This window comes from Oryctolagus cuniculus, chromosome 11, assembly GCF_051225735.1.
Source record: "Oryctolagus cuniculus isolate XC-2025 breed Fujian yellow rabbit chromosome 11, ASM5122573v1, whole genome shotgun sequence".
Lineage (NCBI taxonomy): Eukaryota > Metazoa > Chordata > Mammalia > Lagomorpha > Leporidae > Oryctolagus > Oryctolagus cuniculus.
Genome location: NC_142877.1, coordinates 77,398,084 through 77,423,721, shown reverse-complemented (window position 1 = coordinate 77,423,721; position 25,638 = coordinate 77,398,084). Strand labels below are relative to the sequence as shown.

Here is a 25,638-nt window from a genome sequence, read left to right as displayed (position 1 = left end):
CAGAAAAAGAGAGAGAGAGAGAGAGAGGTCTTCCTGGTTCACTCCACAATTGGCTGTAATGGCCAGAGCTGGGCTGATCTAAAGCCAGGAGCCAGGAGCTTCCTCAGGGTCTCCGATGTGGGTACAGGGGCCCAAGGACTTGAGCCATCCTCCACTGCTTTCCCAGGCCACAGCAGAGAGCTGGATCAGAAGTGGAGCAGCTGGGACTTGAACCAGCATCCATATGGGATATCAGTACTAAAGGTGGTGACTTTACCCACTACGCCACAGCACTGGCCCTTTAAACAGGATCTTTGAAACAATTCTAAACCGAAACCATCATTTAAATGCCAAATCTGTTTTTTTACTGGTGACTCCTTTTTATGATACGATCTTTTCTCTCATAATTTCAGTATGCAGAGTCACAAAAGATAATGATTAAGTGATGATCAAGTGGTACTATGTAGGAAATTGACATCAGGAAATGTCACTTCTCCAGAGAGAGCCTCAATTCAAAGCAGCAGCTTTAATTAGGTTAAATATATTATTTTATTGCAATTCATTGAGTAAAATTTCTAAGTTGAGAGATACAGAAATTTCTTAAGGATAGTTAACTATCTGGACTTTAGATAACACATAAATTTATGTGTGCTATGGATCTTTAAATCCTTTCAATGGCTTTTTCAATAAAAACATTTGAAAATTATCTATCTCTACCTCTAAATAGATATGTAATTATTTTTTGTTTGTTTCTCTCTCTCTCTCTCTCTCTCTCTGTGTGTGTGTGTGTGTGTGTGTGTGTGTTTTAATTTGATAGAGAAAGCAGGGAGACAGACAGGGTGATAGAACTCTCCTTTGCCAGTTCACTCTTGAAATGCCTACAATGGCTGCAGCTGGACCAGGGCTGAAACCAGAAGCCAGGAACTCATCCAAGTCTCTCAATTGAGTGGCAAAAATCCCACTTATTTGAGCCATTGCCGCTACTTCCATCCGCATTAGCAGGAGTCTGGAGCCAGGACCCAGAGACAGGCTTGAAACCAAGGCATTCTGTTGTGGACACAGGCATCTTATTTTTTTTTTTTTAATTTATTTATTTGAAAGTAGAGTTACACAGAGAGAGGAAAGTCAGAGAGAGAGGTCTTCCATCTGCTGGTTCACTCCCCAGTTGGCTGCAATGGCAAGAGCTACACCGGTCTGAAGCTAGAAGCCAGGAGCTTCTTCTGGGTCTCCCACGCAGGTGCAGGGGCACAAGGACTTGAGCCATCTCCCACTGCTTTCCCAGGCCATAGCAGTGAGGTGGATGGGAAATTGAGCAGCCGGGTCTTGAACCGGTGCCATATGGGATGCTGGCGCTTCAGGCCAGGGTGTTAACCCACTGTGCCACAGATTCGGCCCCTTAACAGGTATCTTAATCTGCAGGCTATATCCCTGGCCCCCCAAACAGGTATCTTAATTGCACATAATTTATATGAATAATTTACAACCTCCTACATTAAGGTGCAGGTTTTCTAATTTTGCAGAATATTTTTACCAAGGATACAAATGAAATACCCAAAATCAGATTATCTATATCTCTCTGAAACTAATGTAATATCATACTATAGAGAGAATTTTTTTATTAAGCATGTTGATACTCCTCCATGGAGTTCTTAGTGTTAATTTTGTGAATATCTTACTATGTAAAGAAGTAAAAAGAAACACAAAATTATAAAGAAAATGGATTTCACAATCTGGTATAAAAATACTGCTTTTGTTTGTCTTTTTCATGTATTTTCCACTTAAAATCAAAATTTTTCTTCAGCAGAATTTATCAACCAAGCTTTTATTTTAGAATTAAATTTGTTTTAAAATAACTTTATGCTATAAATCATTATCAATTTTACTGTTGTTATTACTCTACAATGATTACTTCAAAGCAGCTCAGAAATTTGAACAGACTTTATGTGCTTTAGGCTTAATCAAAGGATGATAGTATTTCATGAAATATCAGTTCACAACAGACAAACAACTTGTGTGGAATTATGGAGCCAGGGATTCATCCTACAGCTCTCAATTCAGATTGCTACAATTTACATCACACTTTTTTTTGACATACATAGACTTCTTTTTTAAAACAAGAGATGCATTTCCATTCCTTTAAATGGGCAGCATTCTACCCACTTCAGTGCAAACTGTCTTATCAAGAGATCCTGAATCCCAGAATAGTCTGAAAGGTTTATTTATTTGGCATTTTTGAAAGATTTGTGTCTTAAAATCATGTCAGAACAAAGCCATTTCAAGATCTTTCGTTCAAAAACCTTTGCTGAAATAGCATTAGCGGTCTGATGTAAACTGACAAGAGAAAGAAAATTGCAAGTTGAGGTTGTCACTCTCAGGCACTTAGCAATTTCCACAGAGGTTTTTGAGTTCTATAGAAAAATTCCTGAAAAGCTAATCATAAATGACCTTTTGTAAGTAGGGTTTACTTGGTGTTTCTATAAGTTTTCCTTTGTAAATCTTCTAACATTTCATATCTTTGGATTCCCAAAATTTTCTCCATTTTTAAAGCTTCAACTATGTAGATAAATTAAACATATGTAATGGTCACACTGAAATAATAGGAACTCTTGAAGTGCTTCAGACAAAGCTCTGAAGTGCCGTTTTTCTTGTAATTAGGGAAAAGAAAACATTTCATTTCATTGTCATGTATTTTCATGTCCTTAAATATCAGTTTGAATCACCGAGGTTGGGTTTACTTACCAGTGATTAGCAACTTCTAAGATCCTCCTAATTGATTCAAATGAGATATCACATTTGTTTTACCACAGTGCTCACAACTGTCAAGGTCACTTTAGTTCTTCTCCCCTTTGATTAGCTGAGGTTTAGTAATAGCTGTGAACAGTTACAATGGAGGGAAACAAAGAAAACTACATAAAGACAAATCAGAGCTCAATGTAATTTCCCAATGAGCTCCACCACATATTAATTCTCTGTCAACGAAGTTATAGATGTATATTTAAAAACTTACATACATACATATATATTTGACTCTATATTAAACAATACATATTTTTGAGATTTTATATCAAGATACTTATATAGACAAACTCTACCTGCAATGCTATTTCATAATTTTTCTTCATGATGATGGCTTTGAGGAATTACAGTATCTTGATTTGTCTACTGAATCACAAAAAAGGATATCAGGTGGGGTACAGTTGTATTAGGAAGCATAGTTCCTTGTTTTCTAATCCTTTGAAAATTTTCATAACAAGCAGAAGGTATATATGATATTTTTCTCTAAGTATGATATCTCCAATTACCCATTTAAGAGCATGAAGAATGTTGGGCTTCCTCCTGAATTTTTTACAGTAAGAAAATTAATTTGTGGAAACAAAATTTCCCAATATTTAGGATATCCTTTCAATTATAAAGGTAAGAATGAAAGATGACACAAAATACTTGTTGAGTAATTCTTTAACATGAAGGGCTGATTTGTAGGGTTTTGTTTACTTTTCTTTCTTTTCCTGTACTTTGCTAGCGAGGTGTCTTTTATGATAGAATATATCAAGGCATTATGCAATGCATTTTACACGCATCAGGTCATTCTGAGGATAAAATAGCAACTATATAAAGAGCTCTGTTATCTCTACTCATCAAATGGGACACAATTAGCCTACAGAAATTGCCCAGAGTTACACAAACAGTAAATGGTGATAATGATGATTCGATTCCAATCCTATGAAATCCATTTTCTACTATGCCATGAAATTGTAATTTGGTGTAGATAATTATGAGAGACTGGCATGTGACATAGTGTGTTAAGACACTCTCTACAATGTGAGATCCTATATAGGCACTGGTTGGAGTCCCAGCTGCTCTACTTCCAGTCCAGCTCCCAGCTAATATGTTTGGGAAAGTAGCCGAGGACAGTCAAAGTACCTGAAACCCTGCACTCACGTAGACCTGGAAGAAGCTCTTGGCTCCTGACTTTGGCCTGGCTGGATTTGGCCATCGCTTCCAGCCGGGGAGTCAACTAGCAGGAGGAAGGAAGACCTGTCTTTCTGTCTCTCCCCCTCTCTTTCTCTGTAACTCTGCCTTTCAAATAAATAAAAATAAATCTTAAAAAAAGAGAAAATTATGAAAATTAAGCATTAAACAAAATACATAAATATTTAATATGAAAAATCTGCTGGATGCTAAGAAAATTGACTAAACTTTAAGGCATGTATTTTTAATTTATAATTTTGTGTTTATCCATGTATGTATACACTGAGTTTACTTTATATCTTACCCTGGAATATATAGTTTTTCAAAATACCTGCTCTCACAAATAATGTTTTAATCTACATTTGCATTATTTTATTACACTGAAGATATAACACTTTTTTTAGAAATTTTTTTTAAGATTTATTTATTTACTTGAGAGGCTGAGTTACAAACAGAGAGAAGGAAAGATAGAGAGAGGGGTCTTCCATCTGCTGGTTCACTAATAAATGGCCACAATGGCTGGAGCTGGGCCAATCCAGAGTCAGGAGCCAGGAGCTTCTTCTGGGTTCCCCATGCAGGCACAGGGGCCCAAGGACTTGGGCCATCTTCTACTGCTTTCCCAGGCCATAGCAGAGAGCTGGATCAGAAGTGGAGCAGCTGGGACTCCAACTGTTGCCCATATTCGATGTTTGTGCCACAGGAAGATGCTTAACCTACTATGCCACAGTGCCAGCCTCAACATATAAATTAAATCTGTCATACATTTACACATTCATGTGTTATCATTTAAAGTAATTATGTTTAAGGATATGTATATTATTTTAAAAGTCATGCTTGTAAATAAATTATCTTAAATATCGAGATGAGGGGCCAGCACTGTGGCGTAACAGGTAAAGCCGCTGACTGCAGTGTTGGCATCCCATATGGGCACCAGCTGCTCCACTTGTGATCCAGCTCTCTGCTATGGCCTGGGAAAGCAGTAGAGTATTGCCCAGATCCTTGGGCCCCTGCACCCATGTAAGAGACACGGAAGAAGCTTCTGGCTCCTTACTTCGGATCAGCCGAGCTCCGTCAGTTTCAGCTATCTGAGGAGTGAGCCAGGGGATGGAAGACCTCTCTCTCTTTCTGCCTCTACCTCTATGTAACTCTGCCTTTCAAATAAATAAGTAAATCTTAAAAATAGATTTAAAAAATATTGAGATGAAATGGCAATGCAGAAATCAGTCTGTGTAGGAATTTTCCTCTTAATATATTTAAAGCTTCTTGAAAGAATTTGCCTTTGTAGTTTTTAACATTTTACTTTGAGTTTAAAGAGGGACTGTTGTACCTAAAACTGTCTCGTTAAAATATTTATTACATGGGACAATGCAAACTAGCCAAAACAGTGTTTTTATTCATATTCTTTTAATCATTAAGTGAATTTTATTAACATAATTTGTATATTTTAGCTAATAATTGTTAATATGCACAAGTAAAGGATCCAGAGAGAAATCTCCAACTTTTCAGAAAATTGTTGCAGATTACATCCTGTTTATTTATTTATTTTTGCTTATTTTTTCTTTATTTTTGCACAGATGTGTGTATGAAATTGACTTTCTAGTCTCATAAATTAACATCTGAGATCAAACTTATCCCACTGTAGCTCCTTAGAATAGGAAAAGTGTGGACAATGTAGCTGACACATAGTTATTAACTCTTACAACAGGAAGCTTCAATTAGCTCAAAAGTTTGTATACTTCAGATCCCCAAGCAAACTCTACCTACAGGTTGGCAATATGGAAGAAATGTGTTTTCTTTTTCTTGATATACACACTGATTTCTTTCCTTCCCCTTAGGTACTATGGTGATACATATTTGAGAAAGTAGATATGCTCACCCTGATTTGACCAATACAAAATGTATACATATGTTTAAATATCAAAGGATACCACATATATAAGACAACCTTTATTTGTCAGAAACATTAAAAAAGAGTTGTTCACTAAGCTCTGTTATGCTTAGATAGGAGAAATAAAATACAGTATCTGTAAGCCATAAAATCTAGCATGAAATGATTTTCATTTGATCATTGATTACTTCCTATTTCTCATGTCCAAATATCCATTTTAGGTTCTTGTTTGGTATCTCACTGATTTTGTAACTGTCAATCATATACTAATCCTAAAATCTTTCTGTTCTTTTTACTTTTTGTAGAAAGAATTTCTAATCAGTCCAAATATTATCTTTTTGTCTAGAGCAATTCCCATAGGAGTTACACATCCTTAATCTGTCTATGTAACTTCACCTCTTATCATTCCAACTTCTATTTTGTACTAATTACTAATCTCATTAAATAATTATTTATGCAGTTTATCCATAAATGGTGTGTGTTTTACCTTAGAAATGTATCTAAAACCTGTTTTTTGTCTGTATCCTGCCATAGCTTTAACTGATGCCCGTATTAACTAAGATTCTCTTTCTCACATGACTGGTGTATCTCCCTATTTAGTCTTTCCTGCTAAGAGTAATTCATTATTAATTAAAATTTATATGAAAATAAAGTCACATTATGATACTACCATGCTTAAAGCGTCCTTTTGCTACCTGTAGTGAACAGGAAAATGCACAGAGGTTATTACAACGTCTATGTCCATTACTAACTCAGACCCACACAGCACTGCACATATATGTAGTATTTTATTTATGATTTGTAATGTTAATCCTAGCTTTTAGGAAAATTACATCAGTAAATAAAAATTAGTAGAGGCCCCCAAAATAAAGAAATTCACTGATACATACTAGAAATGAGTACTAGAAAAATTTGCCTGGAGTCAAGTTGTAAATGGCATACCTTAATGAAGTTAAATTCACAAAATTTGAAATTGTCATTGTGGCATTGCTGGTAAAGCCACTATTCTGCAATGCTGGCATCCCATTTGGGCACTGGTTCCTGTTTGGGCTGTTCCACTTCCAATTAGCTCCCTGACTGGGAAAGCAACAGAAGCTGGCGAAGTGTTTGAATCTACCACAGATGTGGGAGACCAGCTGAAGATCCTGGCTTAGGCCTGGCTCAGCCTTGGGCATTGCAACTACTTGGGGAATGAACCAATTTGACTTCCAAATAAATAAATAAATTCACAAAATTCAAGCATGAAACTTTAAAATTTAAAACAAGAATTTTTTAAAATCAAATTCAAAGTTAAAATGCAATATATCCCATCATAAGCAATAAACTTTTCAAAAGATATTTTTGAGAATAACTTCTGTCATTTCAAAGTCCACTTTTGAAAGCATCAATTCTACTTGAAAGCAATTACCACTACTGACAATTGCAGAACAAAAACTCGAAGGGTAGAAGTTTGCCTTTGTCTTCCAATAACCATAGAAAATCATAAATATCATTGTGTGTCCTTCTTATAATGCATATGATTTAGAAAAATATTTACCTAGTTTTCCTGCTGTAATTATTGTAACATTTATGCTTTTTAATCAGCAGAATTAATAGTAATCAGGCTTTAATTTCTCAGGAAGTGAAAAGTTATAATTATTTCAATAAAGATTGAGAAGTCTTATTAAAACCACTACATTGATAACATGGAATTGAATTGTGAAAGACAAAAGATATTATAGGAATACGATAACATCTGTGCAATTTGTAGCTTATTTTGTCTTTAAGATCTTTTAGAATCTAATAAAAAGACTTAGTTTCATAGCATTTTAGAGTAGTATGGTAAAGGAATAGCAAAATAAAAGAGCTAATGAGAAGTGTTTAAAACAGAACTTAATAGAGATTATGTGACATGTATCAACTTTTGATTTACAGTATTAATCCCTCTGGGATCAGTTGTACAGATCTCTTGAACTCATTATTCATATCTAACTAAAATTGTGTATCCTGTTGTTTACATCATCCAATGCTTCTCAAACTCTACCAGCCCCTGGTGACTCCCATTCTAGTATCTATATCAATGAGATCAAATTTTTAGATACCATGTGTGAATATGAGTGAGATCATGCAATATTTTGTCTTTTTGCGCCTGGTTTATTTCACTACAAAATGATAACTGTATGAGGTAATTCATATGTTAATTAATTATATGTAGTTATTTCACAGCATATATGTGTGATATACACTTCAAAGAATCATATTGTACATAACCATATACAATTTTATCTGTCAATGAAAAACAGAATAAAGAATACAAAATAAATATTTTCCTAAATCATTAATATTCCTCCCTTTATAATTTGGAGTTTGTTTTTTTTTTCCTTTTGACTATGGACTGAATGTAGTGGTTTATTGCTAAAAATAGATCATGGCAAAAATGATGGAGCATAACCTAACTTTGGAGACAAGTCACAAAATGTATAGCATCTCCTTTTTTGCTTTCTTGAATCCCTTACTCTGGGGAGAGCAGCAGGCCTGGAAGAGACACTCAAGGAATTTGTGGTAGTTAATTTTATATGTCAGCTTGAATGGGCCACTGAACACCTAGATTTCTGGTCAGCATTATTTCTGGGTGTGTTTCATAAGGTATTTCTGGAAGAGACTTGCATTTTAATTAGTGAGCTCTATAAAGCAGAAGTTCCACTACCATCTCGGCTCAGATGGGTTGATATCATCTAATCCTTTGAGATCCTAAATAGAAAAAGAAAGATGAAAATTTAATTTGCTGTCTGCCTAACTGTTCATCTGTGATACTCATTTTCTTCTGTCCTTGTACTCTTGAATCTCATCCTTGCAGACATGGACTGAATCTGTTCCCTCAGCTCTCTGCCTCTTAGCTTTAAAGCTATACCACTGCCCTTCCTCAGTCTCTAACTTGCAGAAGGCTTATCACAGATTTCTCACCCTTTGCAACTGCATGAGACAATACCTCATAATGTAGCTCTATGTATATTATCTATCTCTACCTATCTATCATCTGTGTACCATCTACATCTACAGGTATCTGTGCAAGTATATAGATATATCCTATTGGTTCTATTTATCTGGAGAATGCTCATTAATGCACAGTATCTAATAGGTACCAAGGATTGAGATCTCCAGCCAACAGAGAATGATCTATCTTGGAATCAGATCTTCTGTCTTCCTTTAAGCTCTCAAATGACCACACTTTCTGGCCAAAATCTTTTTTTCCCCCAAGAAACCTTCTATTTAAGGAATACAAACTTCATCCGTTTCATAAGTACAACTTTAGGAATATAGTGCTTCTTCCCACCATATCTACTCTCCTACCCACTGTCCCACCCCTCCTCCTCCCTCTCCCATCTCCAATTCCATTCTCCACTAAGATCCATTTTCAACTAACTTTATACACAGAAGACCAACTCTATACTAAGTAAAGAGTTCAACAATTTTCATGAAAAAAAGCCACAAAAACAAGAAACTGTTCTTCAACAGTCTAGACAAGGACTGTTCAAAGTCATTGCCTTCTTTTTTTTTTTTTTTAGAAACTTAATTAACTTTAAAGAAGCACCCAAGAATGATACATCATTTGCAAGCACTTAGACATAATTCTAATACAACTATTTGAGGACAGAGCACCTGCATGGGAAGTTACTTCACAATGACTCTTGCTGTTAATTTAACAATTAACACTCTAATGTATGATGTTGGTGATCACCCAAGGCTCGTGACATGAGCTACCTAGGCTATGGAAGCCTTTTGAATCCACAAACTCCGTCCGTGTTTAGACAAGGCCATGAGCAAAGTAGAAGTTCTCTTCTCCCTTCAGAGAAAAGTCATCCTTCTTTGATGACCACTTCTTTCCACCCGTAAGAGTCCTTCTTCTGGGTCTCACACGTGGGTGCACGGGCCCAAGCACTTGGGCCGTCTTCTACGTTTTCCCAAGCCATTAGCAGGGGAGGTGGCTCAGAAGTCAAGTAGCTGGGACTTGAATCATCTGGGATGCAGGCAATGCAGGGGGAGGCTTAACCTACTATGCCACAGTGGCAGCCCCAGGATTTTGTTATTAAATGGGCTTCATTGTACCTTTATTTGAGGCATTTCTTTATATGACCCACCACCCTTATAGGTACACAGGAACTCATCTTGGTTTCTCCTGAAACTCACAGCAGAGAACCTTCCACTTAAAGGTTGGACAAGGAATATTTATTGAAGTGAATAACAGACTCTTGCACAACTTATGGTGAAATTTGCAGAACAGGAAACAAACAAAATAGTGGCGGATAGTTAAAAAAATCGAATGAAGGATTAAACTTTCAAAAAGACATATGGAGTTTTCTTCTTCAGTTCTAGTCATTCAAGAGCTTACTATCTCTGAAGGATTTTATACACTTGTAAATTCAAAATCAACACAGCACATTCAATGTGCAATAACTATTAAAGGTCTTTAGATGGCTGATTTGCTAAAATTTATCCTTATATATAACACAGCAAAACGAAAGTGACAAAGCAGAATAAAATCAAACAGCACAGATAAAATTATAGCTGTTGTCAGATTGTTCAATTTTTAAAAAGAAAAAAATTAAACGATTAAAAAACAATGAGCAACAGGCCATGGGGGTTGGAGTCTTGCCTAATGGATAAATGCTGGTTAAGGTGTTTGCTTTCCTATCAGAGTGCCTAGATTTGTTTTCTGGGTTTGCTGCTGACTCCAGCTTCCTGCTAATGCTCACCCTGGGAGGCAGTGGTGACAGCTCTGGTAGTTGGGCCCTGCCACTCATATGGGAGACCTGGATTGAATTCCTGGCTCCTGGCTTCTGCTTAGGTCTGGTCCAGCTGGAGGCTGTTACAGGCATTTAGGGAATGAAACAGCAGATGGGAGCTCTTTCTGCTTCTCAAATGATTTTTTTTTTTTTCAAAAAGTAGGACATGAATTAAACGATACAGCACAGTCCATAGTTATATTTTTCCAATTAACCAAAAGCTTTCAGCACATATTTTTTTTAAAGTACTTTAAAGAATACAGCCAGTCAAGTCATGGATATCATTTCAGATTTAGGAACTGCATTTTTAAGATTCTGTATGTGGAAAAAGAGGCACTTTGGGTTTCCTTCTCAGTCAGTGCTGTGCAGGCTCGAGAGAATATGAAATGTAGTATTTTCTAGCTCTATTAAATATTCAACAGCTTTCCTTCTGTTGTCTCTGTATCAAGGGCAAGTCCTGTAAAGCTTGCTCTGAAAGTTCTAAAATGAGCTAAATAATCTATGAAAACAACCATTTCTTTCTCTAGCTAAAAGATCCAGAGTAAAAAATAAGTAAATAAAGGGAAATGAAGAACTCTGCTCATATTTGCCTGTTCATGCATGCTTCACTATTTTCTGGATGCTTTGGTTCCAAATGTATAGTTACTTTTTTCAGATTATGAACATATACTTTTTATAGCCCAAAGCCCATTAACTTAGTCCTCTTTGCTTTTGTAGAATCAGTATTTGGCTATTATACTGCTTATTTTATAAAGACCTTGAAAAAGCACCATGCATAAAAACTTTTAATATAAATGTGCAGTAAGACTTAGGAATTTCATTCTACTTGTTTTGTTGCTGCAGCACTACTAATGATAAAATTGAGAGTGTGTATGTATCTAAAACACTATAAGAACATCCTAGTATTTCTTTTCTAAAACGTTATATTCAGTAGAGTTGAATATTCTATTTTTTCAATTTTATTTAAGATATACAAGTTTCATGTATTTCATAAATATGGATTTAGAAACATAGTGATTCCCTAGTCTCCCTCCCACCCATACTCCAACTCTTCTACCTCCTCCTTCTCCTATTCCTACTCTTAATTTTTACAAAGATATATTTTCAGTTTACTTTATACTCATAAGTTTAACCCTGCAGTAAGTAAACAGTTCAATAAATAGTATGAAGAAAAGTCACTGTTCCTCAACAGTAGAAGCAAGGGCTATATTGGAGTGAAATGGAAATTTGAGGTTCCATGTTTGTTTACAACCCTTGTCTCTATTCTATTTTGCAAGTTGCATTCAAAGGAAAAATAAGGGTGGGGTGTTCAGTCTAGCATTTAAAGAGACTGGCAGATACTATGTCAGAGTGCCAGGGTTTGAGTTCCCCTTCCAGCTCCAGATTCTAGCTTCCTATCAACGTGCATCCTGGGAGGCAGTGGTGATGACTAAAATATCTGAGTTCCTGTCATTCATGTAGGGTACCTAAATTGAGTTCTTCTACTTGATGTAACTCAGGCCACTGCAGGCATTTGGAGACTGAACCAGTAGGTAGGAACTTTATCTTTCTATTTTTTTTCTCTCTGACTCTCACATAAAAAAAGAAGTATGTGCTATCAAGCATAGGGTTTTGGACCTGGACTCTAATTATGTGTGTGTGTATGTGTGTGTGCACATGTGTGTGTGCGCACTCACCACTCATACTATTCAGCAAACAGTAGTTTGTTAATTCCTTAAAATGTGGATCCTTTCCTTTTTCCTCCCTAAAACCATTTCGCCAAAGGAAACTATTGATGGTCTAATTATCCCACCCAATAGACACTTTCCTCTCCTTTGAACTCTGAAATTGACATTGTTAATCCCTACTTCTTAAAGTATTCTCTTTCCTCTATATCTCTAACATTGGCTTGCCCTTGTGACTCAAACAGAAAATCTGTTCCCTTATTTGTCTTATTTAATGCTTTCCTTCCTATTCCATTGTGTTTACTATTTACACAAGGCTATTTAAAAATCTATTTGGGGAAGTGGTTGATTATGGCAAATAAATGAATCAAGATTCAGTAAAACCTTATGCTTGGAGTGATCATAATCTGTCATTATTTTCCTGTACTTACTATGCATTAATTCAATGCCATTAACATAAAATATGAGTAAATATGAATAAAACTCCTGCTGTCACGGGTTCATGTTCTATGACAGGAACAGAAACATAAGATATTTTAAAAATTATATAAAGTTCGATAATAGCCATTAACAAGAACACGCTTAATTTTTTTCCAAGATTTCAGGAATTTTTTTCAAAAACCAGTTGATTTCTGAGTTTAATTTTCAGTAATGAATGGTTCTTTGCCAGTCACACAAAAATAAGAGATATATTTTCCATTTAAGGAACTGCTTGTACATAGGTACAAGGCTTAGCAATCCTGGTGCATCAAAGAAAATGGTGATTTCCATAGTAGGAGAGGTAGTTAAGATCCATCTAAGGACATTTCTTGAATGATGTATTAAAAACATTGTGTGTTATCCAGGAATTAGGACCCTTTAAAGTATTTAATTAGATGACTGGCATAATCATATTTTTTCCTTTAAATTGATGTTTATTTCTCACAAGCCAGGAGAAAAGCTAGTTAAAATCAAATTAAAACCCAAACCATTGGCACTGGGAGAAAAAGGAGAAATATACTAGGAATATCTAGAGACTAAGAATCTATAGGATTTAGTGATTCAACAGAAGAAGATGTTAGGGAAAGAAAAACAGTCTTTGTATCTAGTTGACTAATCAGTAAATAATGGTTCAAATTTATCAATAGAGGTGGTCATTGTGCCGCAGTGGATTAAGTTGTGGCTTGGGATGCCCACATCCCATATTGGAATGCTTACGGTTGAGTCTCACATCCACATGTGATCCAGATTTCTGCTAATACACCTGGGAGGGAGCAGATATTAACCCAAGTACTTGGGTCCCTGACACCCCCGTGGGAAACCCAGATTGAGTTCCTGACTCCTGGCTACAGCCTGCTCAGTCCCAGATGCCGCAGGAATTAGAGAATTGATCCAGCAAATGACTTTCTCTGACATTCAGCATTTCAAAGAAATGAATACATAAAACCTAAAAAAGCACAATTATGGAAATATGTAATAGAAAGAGCAGATTTGAACAATATATTTGGTAAGTGGAATTTTAAATGTCTGAGAATTTCAATAATAAAATGTATAAAATCTTATTTTGATTGCCTTCATGTTATTGATCACTTACTTAGGACTCAAGAATCTTGTTGATTTGGGTCTATGTTTATGAATCTTAAGGGAAAGGTATAGATTGATATTTGATTGTCATTGATGTATTGATGGCAGTTAGATTCATGGCCCAGTGTAAGGTATGTTCTAACCAAAGTGCCATGGTGCTGAGAGAGACAGATGCCAGACTTGGATCATGTCTTCAGCAGGTGTTTGTAAGCTAGTCACTTCCTTTTACCTTCACCTTTGCTCTCCCTTCACCTTCCTCATCTTCAATTAAGTATAAACAAGGATTTGTCAAAATTCATCTTGGAAAGTGACTGTTGGTTAAGAAAGATATACTGGGACTCATGGTAGATAGGCTTAAGAATGTGATTCTTTAACTCTAGAGGGCGGTGGTATTCCATGTTATGTCATGTTATGCCAAAACCATGGAATCATTTAAAATATAAATTTACATTAAATATGTTCAATACGAAAATGTAGAAGAAATTATTCATTAAATGGAATTGAGGAATTACAATTCCGATATATATTCTTATGGTGCTATAAATTTTTAAATCATTCTTATGAATGCAAAGTATGGAAGATTTCTTTAATGAAATGTTTATAAACACTTATTTTATGGAGTATGTTAATTACATAAATACTTTAACTTTCATCATGAAACCCAAGGAAATACAATGATACCAGGTACTCATAATTGATGACTTTGAATTCTAGTTAGCTTTTTATGCCAAATTCATTGAGATGATATGATAATGCCTACAAGCCTCCCTTATCTGTAACCTAGAAAATGACACTTGGGGATGATACAGGCAAAGACTGTGAACAATCACAGCTTCAGTTAAATCAGTGTATGGCCTAGACATAAAAAGGTGGAAGTAGTGCTGTGTATTTATATTGCATAAGGAAACACAAAAATAAGATGGAAGGTCATTACCAATGGTCACATAAATCTCAGTGGCCAAAAGTAAAATTTGATTATCACTTTTACTTATTAATATTTCATTGTCTTATATCTATTTCTACACTTGTGTCTATATATGTATGTCTATGTGTAATCTGGATCAACATATATAATGTATCTATCATATGTAAGTATAATATAATTAGATAAGAAATAAAATATAGTATATGTTATAGACACACAAGTGTTTATATATACATATCTGCGGTGAATATCTATACATATCTAAAACTTAACCTTTTCCATTGATTTCTGAACTTGGTAATTGTGAATGGTGTTCCCATTGAAGAAAGAACAGCTTTCTTCAAATTAATTCAAATGCAGTGAAGTCTGTGGATCTACTTTTAAATGGTAATACTTGGATGAAGAAAAATTGATTTCACCAGCCTCAAAGGAGGCCCAAGTAATTCTCAATTCTGTGTGGAATCAGCAGACACTGGGCTCTAGCTGTCCCTGCTTGGCAGGCCCTTGAGGATAGGCTTAGTTATGAAAGGAATCTTTTTTCTCTTTGTGGAGCACAGAGGTCTGTGAATACCACCACACTCTTGTTAATTATGGCAAAGGTGGTGTATGAGACTTGAATATATATACAATTAAGTATGTTTTCTAAATTGAAGGTGCTTTAGGAAAGAAAAAAAATGAAATAGTTCCCATGTATGATTTCTGTGGACTAATAAAATATGCTTAATGATTATTCACAATAATTCAGGTTTAATCCCTTCCTGGTCATTGTTTTCTTTGCATTTTTAAAAAAATTTAATTGTATAATGCATGATTAAAATTTCTGTAGACAATTTTAACTTTAAAGACATATGCAGACCCAGTTAACACTCCCCTGTGTAACACCCCCATTCACTACCACTGTAACACCAGATAGGGCCAATGCTAAGAACATAAGGTTTCTGTGCATTTGTTTCATTGGCTGCATATGAATAAAAAAATGAAATTGGACTTCTCATACGCATTTGCTTTTACTGTAACATGGTACCTTGGAAATAATTCCATATTAATAAACATTGATACCTCATTATTGAAGTGCTATTTTATGGACATACCAGTGACTCATGAACATTTCCATTTTGTAAGTACAAATACCAGCTTAGTTAATTGACCATTCCTCAGTATCTAGCTTTGTCTTTTTGTATAAATATACCAAAATAAGTCTCTAAAGTAAGAATTTGGGGTCAGGGTATTCTTTGAGCTTTGTGTACCTCAGTATTGGAAGTCATTGTCTTTATGTCTTTTTGTCACTATTCTGGGAAGATAGGTAGCATGAGTATAGAATAATGACAAGTTCCCATTTGAAAAAAATATAATATACTTAATGTAAAAACTAAAAATAAATGAATTCCTTGTGGAGTTATAAAAATAGAAGTTTCCTTAGCATATATTTTAGGCAGCTTATTTAAAAAACCTCCTCATAATATTAATTTCATAATATTAAATGATCTCATTAATTTCATCATCAAAACAGAAGTGTTTAATTTTTCTGCAAGTTTTCTCCTCTGTTAAGATTTGTAGTATAGAGGTTTGTGATTATGAATTAATAGGAGGTTGACACAATTTTTATTTTTTAAAAAATTTCTATTTATTTGAAAGAGACAGAGAGAGAGAGAGAGAGAGAGAGAGAGAGAAAGGGAAGGGAAGGAGAGTTCCCATCCATTGGTTCATTTCCCAATTGCCCTTAACTCTCACAACTGGACCAGGACCAAAGCTGAGATTTGGGAGTCAGAGTGAATTCCTAGTTCTAGGAACATAATATTTAAGTCCATCTATTTGAGTAAGTTTTGGACATGTGGAATCAGTAATAAAAGCATGTGAAGATTATTACAATATTAGTGATACTGCGACAGGGGAACAGAGAAAGGAAATTTTATTGGTATGTCTAGAGTTTTGTGTTTGTTTATATATTTATTTAAAAGTCAGAGTGACAGAGAGAAGGTGATTGAAAGAGAAAGATAAAGAGGAAAGAGAAAAAGAGAAAGAGAAACAGGAAAGAGAAAGAAAGAGGAAGAGAGAAAGAAAGAGAAAGAGAAAGAAAGAGAAAGAGAAAGAGAAAGAGAAAGAGAAAGAGAAAGAGAAAGAGAAAGAGAAAGAGAAAGAGAAAGAGGTTAGCTGGTTCATTCCCCAAATGCCCACAATAGCTAGAGCTGGGTCAGGCTGAAGCCAGGAGCCAGGAACACCATCAGGATTTCCCACATGAGTGGCAAAAGACTCAAGTACTTGGGCCATGGTCTACTGCCTCCCTGGCACATTAGATAGAAGCTGGATCCAAAGAAGAGAGTGTGTTAAATCACAGGCACTGCAGTATGGGGTTCTGGCATCCCAAGTAGGGGCATACTCTGCTAATCTACAAATCTCAGCCTTGCTCTTTAGTTTTGGAAGTTCTAACACTTATAAGTAAGTTGCAGAACTAAATTTTATTTATTTTAACTGTAACATAAAAGACTAAATGAGAAAACATGTATATCACATTTTTCTACTTTATGTTTGTTATAAATATTTGGATCTACTTGAGTATTTGCTTTTTTAAATAAAGATTCTTTATTTATTTATTTGAAAAGCAGAGATACAGGAAGAGAGTGTGGTTTTTGGGAGAGAGAGAGAGACAGACAGATGCATACATCTTCCATACATTGGTTCATTCTGCAGATGGCCACAATAGCCAGGGATGGGCCAACTGATGAAGCCAGGAATCAAGAATTCCATCCAGGTCTCCCACATGGATGGCAGGGACTCAGGCTCTCAAGCTGTCTTCCACTGCTTTCCCAGCATTAGAAGGGTACTGTATTGGAAGTGGAGCAGCTGGGACTTGATAAAGTGCTCATGTGGGATGCTGGCGCTGCAGGCAGTGGCTTAACCCACTGTGCCACAACGCCAACCCCTGGGCTGTGCTCTGAGAAAGATTGACATAATTCCCTCCATGTAGAGCCTGGACTCTGAAGACTTTCTTACCATAGTGGCTGATTGGCAGGGTGCTGGTGTGGGAGAATGAGAATACTGGGCACTCTTTGCAGCTAAATACAGATACTTAAGGAGAAAAGTGCCAATTCATTAGACTCACAAGCCAGAATTCTAAAAAGATATTTCCATTCTGAAACTGTCCGGAATCATGACCATTCCTATGAATTTACTCAGTACAAAATACCTTCTCTGAAAAACTCTAACTTTTGAGGTGTTAAACATGTATAATTTTAGATGATTTACACCAATAGTAGTTTGTTGTCTTACCACAGGGGAAAAGGAAGACAACATAATTCTCTTTTCCAATTCCTCAGTAAGACACAAACTGCATGGACATAAGGAATGGAGCTGACATTGACCATGTTTGGACCAATGCAGCACTTCAATGTGCTTCTGCTTAAAATGTGACTTTTTATTCTCAATATTCATACTCTATTGTTTAACCTTTATGTCTTTTTTAATCACATAATTTAAATTCTGACTGGAATATGGTTTGCCTAATTCTTTTCTTCTTTTATTTATTCTATTATCTTTTCATCCTACTATTCATCTTTCCTGTCATACTAAATATTAAAATCTGTGCCAAGAGTAGGAGATCTAAAAAAAATTGCATGACATCATTTCAGTCTTTAAAAATTTCTCAGTTAAGTGAAAGAGAAAGACAAATAAATAAAACCTTCCTTTTCTTCTATTTCTTTCCTTTTTAGTTTCTTATTAATATTATTCAGTCTAACTTCATAGTTGTTCAATTCAGCTCTACTCAGTGAGCCAGAAATGAAATTTTCTATAACCAAAGACTTAGAATTAAGTTGAAATAAAGTACACCAAGCTTTTGATAATGTAATCCAAGTGTTTGCCTTGGGATAATTCAAAACTTTCACTCATTTGATACTCATACTAAATTGCTGATAAACTGAGTTGCTATTCATTCCGTGGGAAGGTATGTACTCTGCCAATATTTTCAATGTTTTTATGGGTGCTGAATGTCTTCTGATTACTTTTGATCCTAATTTATTACTCTTCTGCATTTTGGAACCTTGTTGTGTACTTGGTCTTCCATGGTTTAACTCCTATTTGGCTCAATAACTTCATTACTCAAAACAGCATAGACACTAAGCTGCTTTTGTCCATGGTCCTGAAAGCACAACAAAGAAAGCATCTTCTTAAAATATTCTTCATCTTTACTTTGAAATATTGCCTACACATCTCTGGAGGGATTTCTCACTTTCTCAGCTTCATTTGTGAATTCTTGCTCCTTATTGCTGGAGACTTTTACTTTTTCACTCTTAAGATTTTAACCTCCTGAGACCGGCACCTTGGCATGGCGGGTAAGCCATGACCTGCACTGCCAGCATCCCATATAGGTGCTGGTGTGAATCCCGGCTGCTCCACTTCCAATCTAGCTCCCTACTAATGCACCTGGGAAAGCAGCAGAGGATGGCACAAGTGCTTGGGGCCCTGCACCTAGGTGGGAGACTTGGAAGACGCTGCTGGCTCCTGGCGTCACCTGGCCCAGCCCTGGCTGTTGAAGCCATTTGGGATGCCAACCAGCAGATGGAAGATTCTCTCTCTCTCTCTTTCTCTCTCTCTCTCTCTCTCTCTCTGTGTGTGTCTCCTAATCTCTCTCTCTGTAACCCTGACTTTCAAATAAATAAATAAATCTTAAAAAAAAAAATGAACTTGTTAACTTCCTTGCTTCAGGCTGATTCCAATCATGTAATTATGAAGTATTGTCCTGTTTTCCTTACAAATCTCTCATTCTATATCATAATTAGTGTCTTTAGCTTTTACAAATTAAATAAATGGCCTTTCTACCTGGGTTTTTTAAAAAGCAATATGATCATCTGCTTCTGAGAAAGATGCTATCTCTTCCTTGGAATGCTGAAGTTTTATGTTCTTTTTTCCCCTAATATAGTGATATCACACTTCAGCTGGTATACGAAGTATTTCTTTTCTTTTCTTTCTTTTAAAAAGATTTGTTTATTTATTTGAAAGGCAATTACAGAGAGAAAGAGGAAGAGAGACGGGATGGGGCAGTCTTCCATCTGCTGGTTTACTCCCCATTTGACTGTAATGGCCGAAGCTGTGCCGATCTAAAGCCAGGATCCTGGAGTTTCTTCCATGTCTTCTACATGGGTGCAGGGGCTCAAGGACTTGGGCCATCTTGTACTGTTTTCCTAGGCCAGAGCAGAGAGCTGGATCAGAAGTGCAGCAGGCAGGACCTGAACCGGTGTCCATATGTGATGCTGGCACTGCAAGCGGCAGCTTTACCAGCTACACCACAGTGCCGGCCCTTATACAAAGTATTTATTTATTTATTTATTTGGACAGGCAGAGTTAGACAGTGAGAGAGAAAGAGAGACAGAGAGAAAGGTCTTCCTTCCGTTGGTTCACCCCCCAAATGGCCGCTACTGCTGGCACGCTGCGCCGATCTGAAGCCAGGAGCCAGGTGCTTCCTCCTGGTCTCCCATGCGGGTGCAGGGCCCAAGCACTTGGGCCATCCTCCACTGCCTTCCCGGGCCACAGCAAAGAGCTGGACTGGAAGAGAAGCAACCGGGACAGAATCCGGCGCCCCAACTGGGACTAGAACCCAGGGTGCCGGCGCTGTAGGCGGAGGATTAGTCAAGTGAGCCAAGGCACCAGCCATACACGAAGTTTTTAAAAGCTAAAGATACACAGAACTATAAAGATAGCAAAAAATAAAATACAAACACAAAACCATGATGTGTGTCTTTAAAGAATACTATTATTATAGGTTGAAAAATACTAATACCAAATGACTTGACAAAAACATACAACTTTTGGTTGCCAAATATTTGGTCTTAAGGTTGTGTTTACAGACTGTCCAGATACTTTGTGTGCTCACAAGTGTCTATAAGCCAGAATTACATTAATACACATACCACACACACACACACACACACACACATTACTTTGGATGTAGTAAACTGTTATTATTAAAATTTTAGGAAGGTTTTATCCAGGATCTACAAATCCTTGCATTTGAAATCTGCTCCAATGTATTTGATAACTTGTGAGTATTAACAATGTGCTAAAACAAAGCACTCAAGAATTTTAATTTTTTAAACTTCAGTATGTGTAAAAATCACCTAAGAAGGTTGCTAAATGCAGACTTCCAAAGTACAGCTCAGGAGAGTCTGTGTCTGAAGTCTTACACTGGGATAAACAATTCTGACTCGGGTAAGCTCCCCAGGTGTATTCTAATGAAAATGATCTTTATACCCACATTCCTCTTCTAGGAATACTGGTGGGTAATTTAGTCGGTTTCCAAGTACAAGATGATTCATGTCCTTTTATTCCAAACACCAAAGTATGGTGTCTGAAGACTCTGTTGACCTTTTCCTGACAACATAATAACTCATTTAATGAACACAAACTTTAGGTTGTAGTAGCTCATATTGAGTTAATGTATATCTTTTTAAAAGTACACTAAAATGTACAGAATGATTTCTAACATTTCCTAGTGCTTTAATTTATAAATCACTTCAATATATATGTTTTCTATTTTTACATCATCTCAAACAATGGGGCTGATGCAATAATTGAAGACAAATGAATTCTGAGTCTTCCAGTAGGGCACCAGACCCTTGGAGAACTACCAGTAACAGAACAGTTTTCAGGCCACCTGATGGCCCCTTTTGAACACCTAGGTAATATATTTTTTTTTTTTTTACAATTCCCTCATAAAAGGCATTCACCTTTAAAAAGTAAGTTTATCGTGCCAGACTGGGATTTATACATTGTGATTTGTGCAACAGAAGGTGTTTGGAAAACCTGCTGCCTCTGTTGTGTGAGAGTTAAGGCATCAGTTGAGAATGGGTGATCAAAAAGCCCAGATATTTTAGTTAAAGCTTCCTACTCAGGGGTACACAGTCTGCTCACATTGTCAGAAGCTGCTATGATCCTTCAATCCAAACACAACCCATTTTTTATCTGTTCAAAGCATAAAGTATTTTTCTTTTTTTAAAATTTATTTGACAGATAGAGTTAGTGAGAAAGCGAAAGGTCTTCCTTCCGTTGGTTCACCCCCGAAATGGCCACTACAGCTGGCGCACTGCGCCGATCTGAAGCCAGGAGCCAGGTGCTTCTCCTTGTCTCCCATGCAGGTGCAGGGCCCAAGCACTTGGGCCATCCTCCACTGCACTCCATGGCCACAGCAGAGAGCTGGCCTGGAAGAGAAGCAACCAGGCCAGAACCCGGCACCCGTATGGGATGCCGGTGCTGCAGGCAGAGGATTAACCAAGTGAGCCATGGCGCTGGCCCCAGCATACCGTTTTTTTTTTCTTCATTGCATTTATCACAATTGAAATCATGTATTTTTTGTAATTAATTATTGCATGTCTGTGTTCCTAGAAAAACTATCAGTTCCTCAAAGGCAGGGATTGTGTTTTGTTAACTGCTGTTAAGAACCCAGCTCTGTGACCTGTCATAGAGAGGCACCTAATGCATATTTGTTGAATGAATGAAGGAAGGATATGAAAGTATTTGATGGGAAGGGTCTCAGTGTACTAGATGCACAATCATCAAAGTGTACTGCAAAACATTTTGTTCTATGAAGGTAGTCAGGTACACTAAGAATAATTTTGAAAAAGCAAGATATTTAGAATTCTCACATAACTAACTATACTGTAAATGTTAAGAGTTTGAGATGGCAAAGTTAACTGAAAAATGATGACTAAGGAACATTAGAAGAATAAAATAAAAGTACAGTTTAACTGTCTTATGATCTTTATTTGTCTTATAGATAGCAGTGTACACTCATACTTTTGACATTTGGCCTGAAATGGGATTAGGGAATATGGGTGGTGGGTTGGAGGGGTCAATATGTTCATATTGGCAATAGTTTTAGGTAGAATCAGAAATAAACATTACTCTCAAGTCTATAGAATCAAATATTTGGTTCTTTCTAAAAGGTATCGTCTTAGTCTTAGCGTTACCTCAAATAGTTGATTTAAAGAGTATTGTATATTCACTTATACAAAGTGAAACCTGAGTGAAAAAGACTAATATCTCACAATATGTCCACAAAAGCTAATGTTAATGCCAAAACCAAGTGCAACTTGAAGATGTACATGAGAAAGTAAGTCAATACCATGAAAATGATATGCCTTATGATGTCATAAGACTGAGGTATTGTGGATTGAAACTCAATCAGATAAGAAAGGAAGTGGCTTAACTCTCTTGTTGAAGTTGGCTCTGCTCTTCTCAGGGCTATGCTAGAAAAGTAGAGGTTAGGGGACAACTTTGGGTTTGGGATATACCCTATTATTTTCAATTAAGGACTTCTGTTTGTTTTACTGACAAGCTCCTTCTCCTGACTAGTTCATTTGTTTGGATGATCAAGGAAGAGTCTGCTGGTACTCAGTTAGTAAGCTAAATCTGATAGTATTATCATAGAACACGAGGAATCTGCCAGCTTTTTCGAAAGCTTCTGGCACTGACTGCAACAGTTCCATTTACTCAAAAATCTGGGTTGCAAGTTTTAAGACCTCTAATATTAAGTATGTGATGCAACCTGAATAAATGGTTTTCAACACATTTTTATCTACATTCCAGAATTTGGTGAGTTAAGGGGGCAGAATTTGGAGAATTTAGTGTCTTTGATATTATGATCTTTGAAAAGTGGTTTAACTTCTCTGTGCATGACTCCCCTGAATTGTAAAATGGTATGGCACTAGTGTTGTTATAGGGATTAATATGAGTTAATTATATAAATTTCTTTCAAGACAGTGTACTTCCAATAAAAACTATATAAATGAGAGTTCTTATTATTCTGTGTTAGGTGTGTGTGTATTCATATATTATGGACCACAGAAATAAGAAGTTGAATTAAATATGAACTACAATTTTAGAATATGTTTTTCTAAGATTTGACTTTCTTTTTAGTAGAGAAAGAAAATCAACTTTTAATTTGTTTATTAACTCACTTTTTCTCATTTCAGTTGTATTATCTATTTCCCTGCCCAGGTTTTCTGTTTTGGACAAGTCTCCACCTTAAATTTATCAAATTTAAATGATGCCACATATCACAAAAGTCTTTCTCATTCTCATACCTCATGATATATTCTGAGCATTTTGATTATACATTAAAAAACCTATAGTTAAATATGGATGGCTTGACAATTTCTATCAGTGTGTAATATACCCTATATTATAGGTGGAGAACTTGATCTGAAACATAAAGAGTTCTAGAATTATAAACAATGTCTGGAGTCATTGTCTAAATATGTTTCTAGTCCATTGTCATCTAAATATTTTTGAAGTGATTTTTATGCTCTCTTCATAGATTTTACTTTTTTATATATATGAAGCAAAAAATATTTTCAACATAAAGCAAGACTTTGGGTCTATATGAATTGAAAGTAGAACTTGAATGACACTGTGTTCAATCTAATTAAGGTTACATACACATTGGTTTTTTAAACTTGAGTAACATCTCATATGAAATTTCCAAATATGCATTGTTCTTTTTCATTTACAGGGATTGATGCTCTTAGATTTGGATAAAAATGTGTCAGATCACTCTTCTTTTTTTATTTTTTCTTCACAGTTTATTGCTTTTGCTTCTTTATTCTTCATCCTGGTTTCAATCACAACCTTTTGCCTGGAGACACATGAAGCTTTCAATATTGTTAAGAACAAGACAGAACCAGTCATCAATGGCTCAAATGTCATTCTACAGTATGAAATTGAAACGGATCCTGCCTTGACATACATAGAAGGAGTATGTGTGGTGTGGTTCACTTTTGAATTTTTAGTCCGTATTGTTTTTTCACCCAATAAACTTGAATTCATCAAAAATCTTTTGAATATCATTGACTTTGTGGCCATCCTACCATTCTACTTAGAGGTGGGACTCAGTGGGCTATCATCCAAAGCTGCTAAAGATGTGCTTGGCTTCCTCAGGGTTGTAAGGTTTGTGAGAATCCTGAGAATCTTCAAGCTCACTCGTCATTTTGTAGGTCTGAGGGTGCTCGGACACACTCTGCGAGCTAGTACTAATGAATTTTTGCTGCTGATAATCTTCTTGGCCCTAGGAGTTTTGATATTTGCTACTATGATCTACTATGCTGAGAGAGTAGGAGCTCAACCTAATGACCCTTCAGCTAGTGAGCACACGCAATTCAAAAACATTCCCATTGGGTTCTGGTGGGCTGTGGTCACCATGACTACCCTGGGATACGGGGATATGTATCCCCAAACATGGTCAGGGATGCTGGTGGGAGCCCTATGTGCTCTGGCTGGAGTACTGACAATAGCCATGCCGGTGCCTGTCATTGTCAACAATTTTGGAATGTACTACTCCTTGGCAATGGCGAAGCAGAAACTACCAAGGAAAAGAAAGAAGCACATCCCTCCTGCTCCTCAGGCAAGCTCACCTACTTTTTGCAAGACAGAATTAAACATGGCCTGCAATAGCACACAGGGTGACACATGTCTGGGCAAAGACAATCGACTTCTGGAACATAACAGATCAGGTAAGGCACAATTTCAAATGCATGTTGTTAAATACTTTATAGACCAGTATGTCCCTTAGGCAGAAGGCAGTCATTTTCATTTTCAGCAAATGTTCATGAGTTTTCGTTCCTATCCCTTTGTAAAATATGTACTTGTGTCAGGCTTATAGATAGCTAGACTAGTATTTTTTTTTTTTAAACAAACCCCAAATAGAGGTCTGCATAGCTGGTCTATAGAGTTTTCCTGCTTTAGTGGGAATGCCTTTTGCTGATGGTGCCAATATTTTCTTTTGCCTGTTTGTTACTTTTGTGCCAATGTTTCTTTGTTTCCTTGCACGATGTGATGGTATAATAATGGTCGTTTTCCATCCTTCACCCTCAAAATGTTGATCTCCATATTGTTTGGGTT

At 36.3% G+C, this 25,638-nt stretch overlaps 1 protein-coding gene across 10 annotated transcripts in view; it reads left to right on the top strand.

Moving 5' to 3' along the window:
- The window catches only part of KCNC2 (potassium voltage-gated channel subfamily C member 2), a 198,920-nt gene that overhangs the window by 160,964 nt on the left and 12,318 nt on the right, over positions 1–25,638 (top strand). For all 10 annotated transcript variants that reach the window (XM_051845685.3, XM_008256797.5, XM_008256800.5 and 7 more), the window contains exon 3: positions 24,323–25,250. In XM_051845685.3, the coding sequence (XP_051701645.2) occupies positions 24,323–25,250 (928 nt within the window). The remainder of the gene's footprint in view (positions 1–24,322; positions 25,251–25,638) is intronic.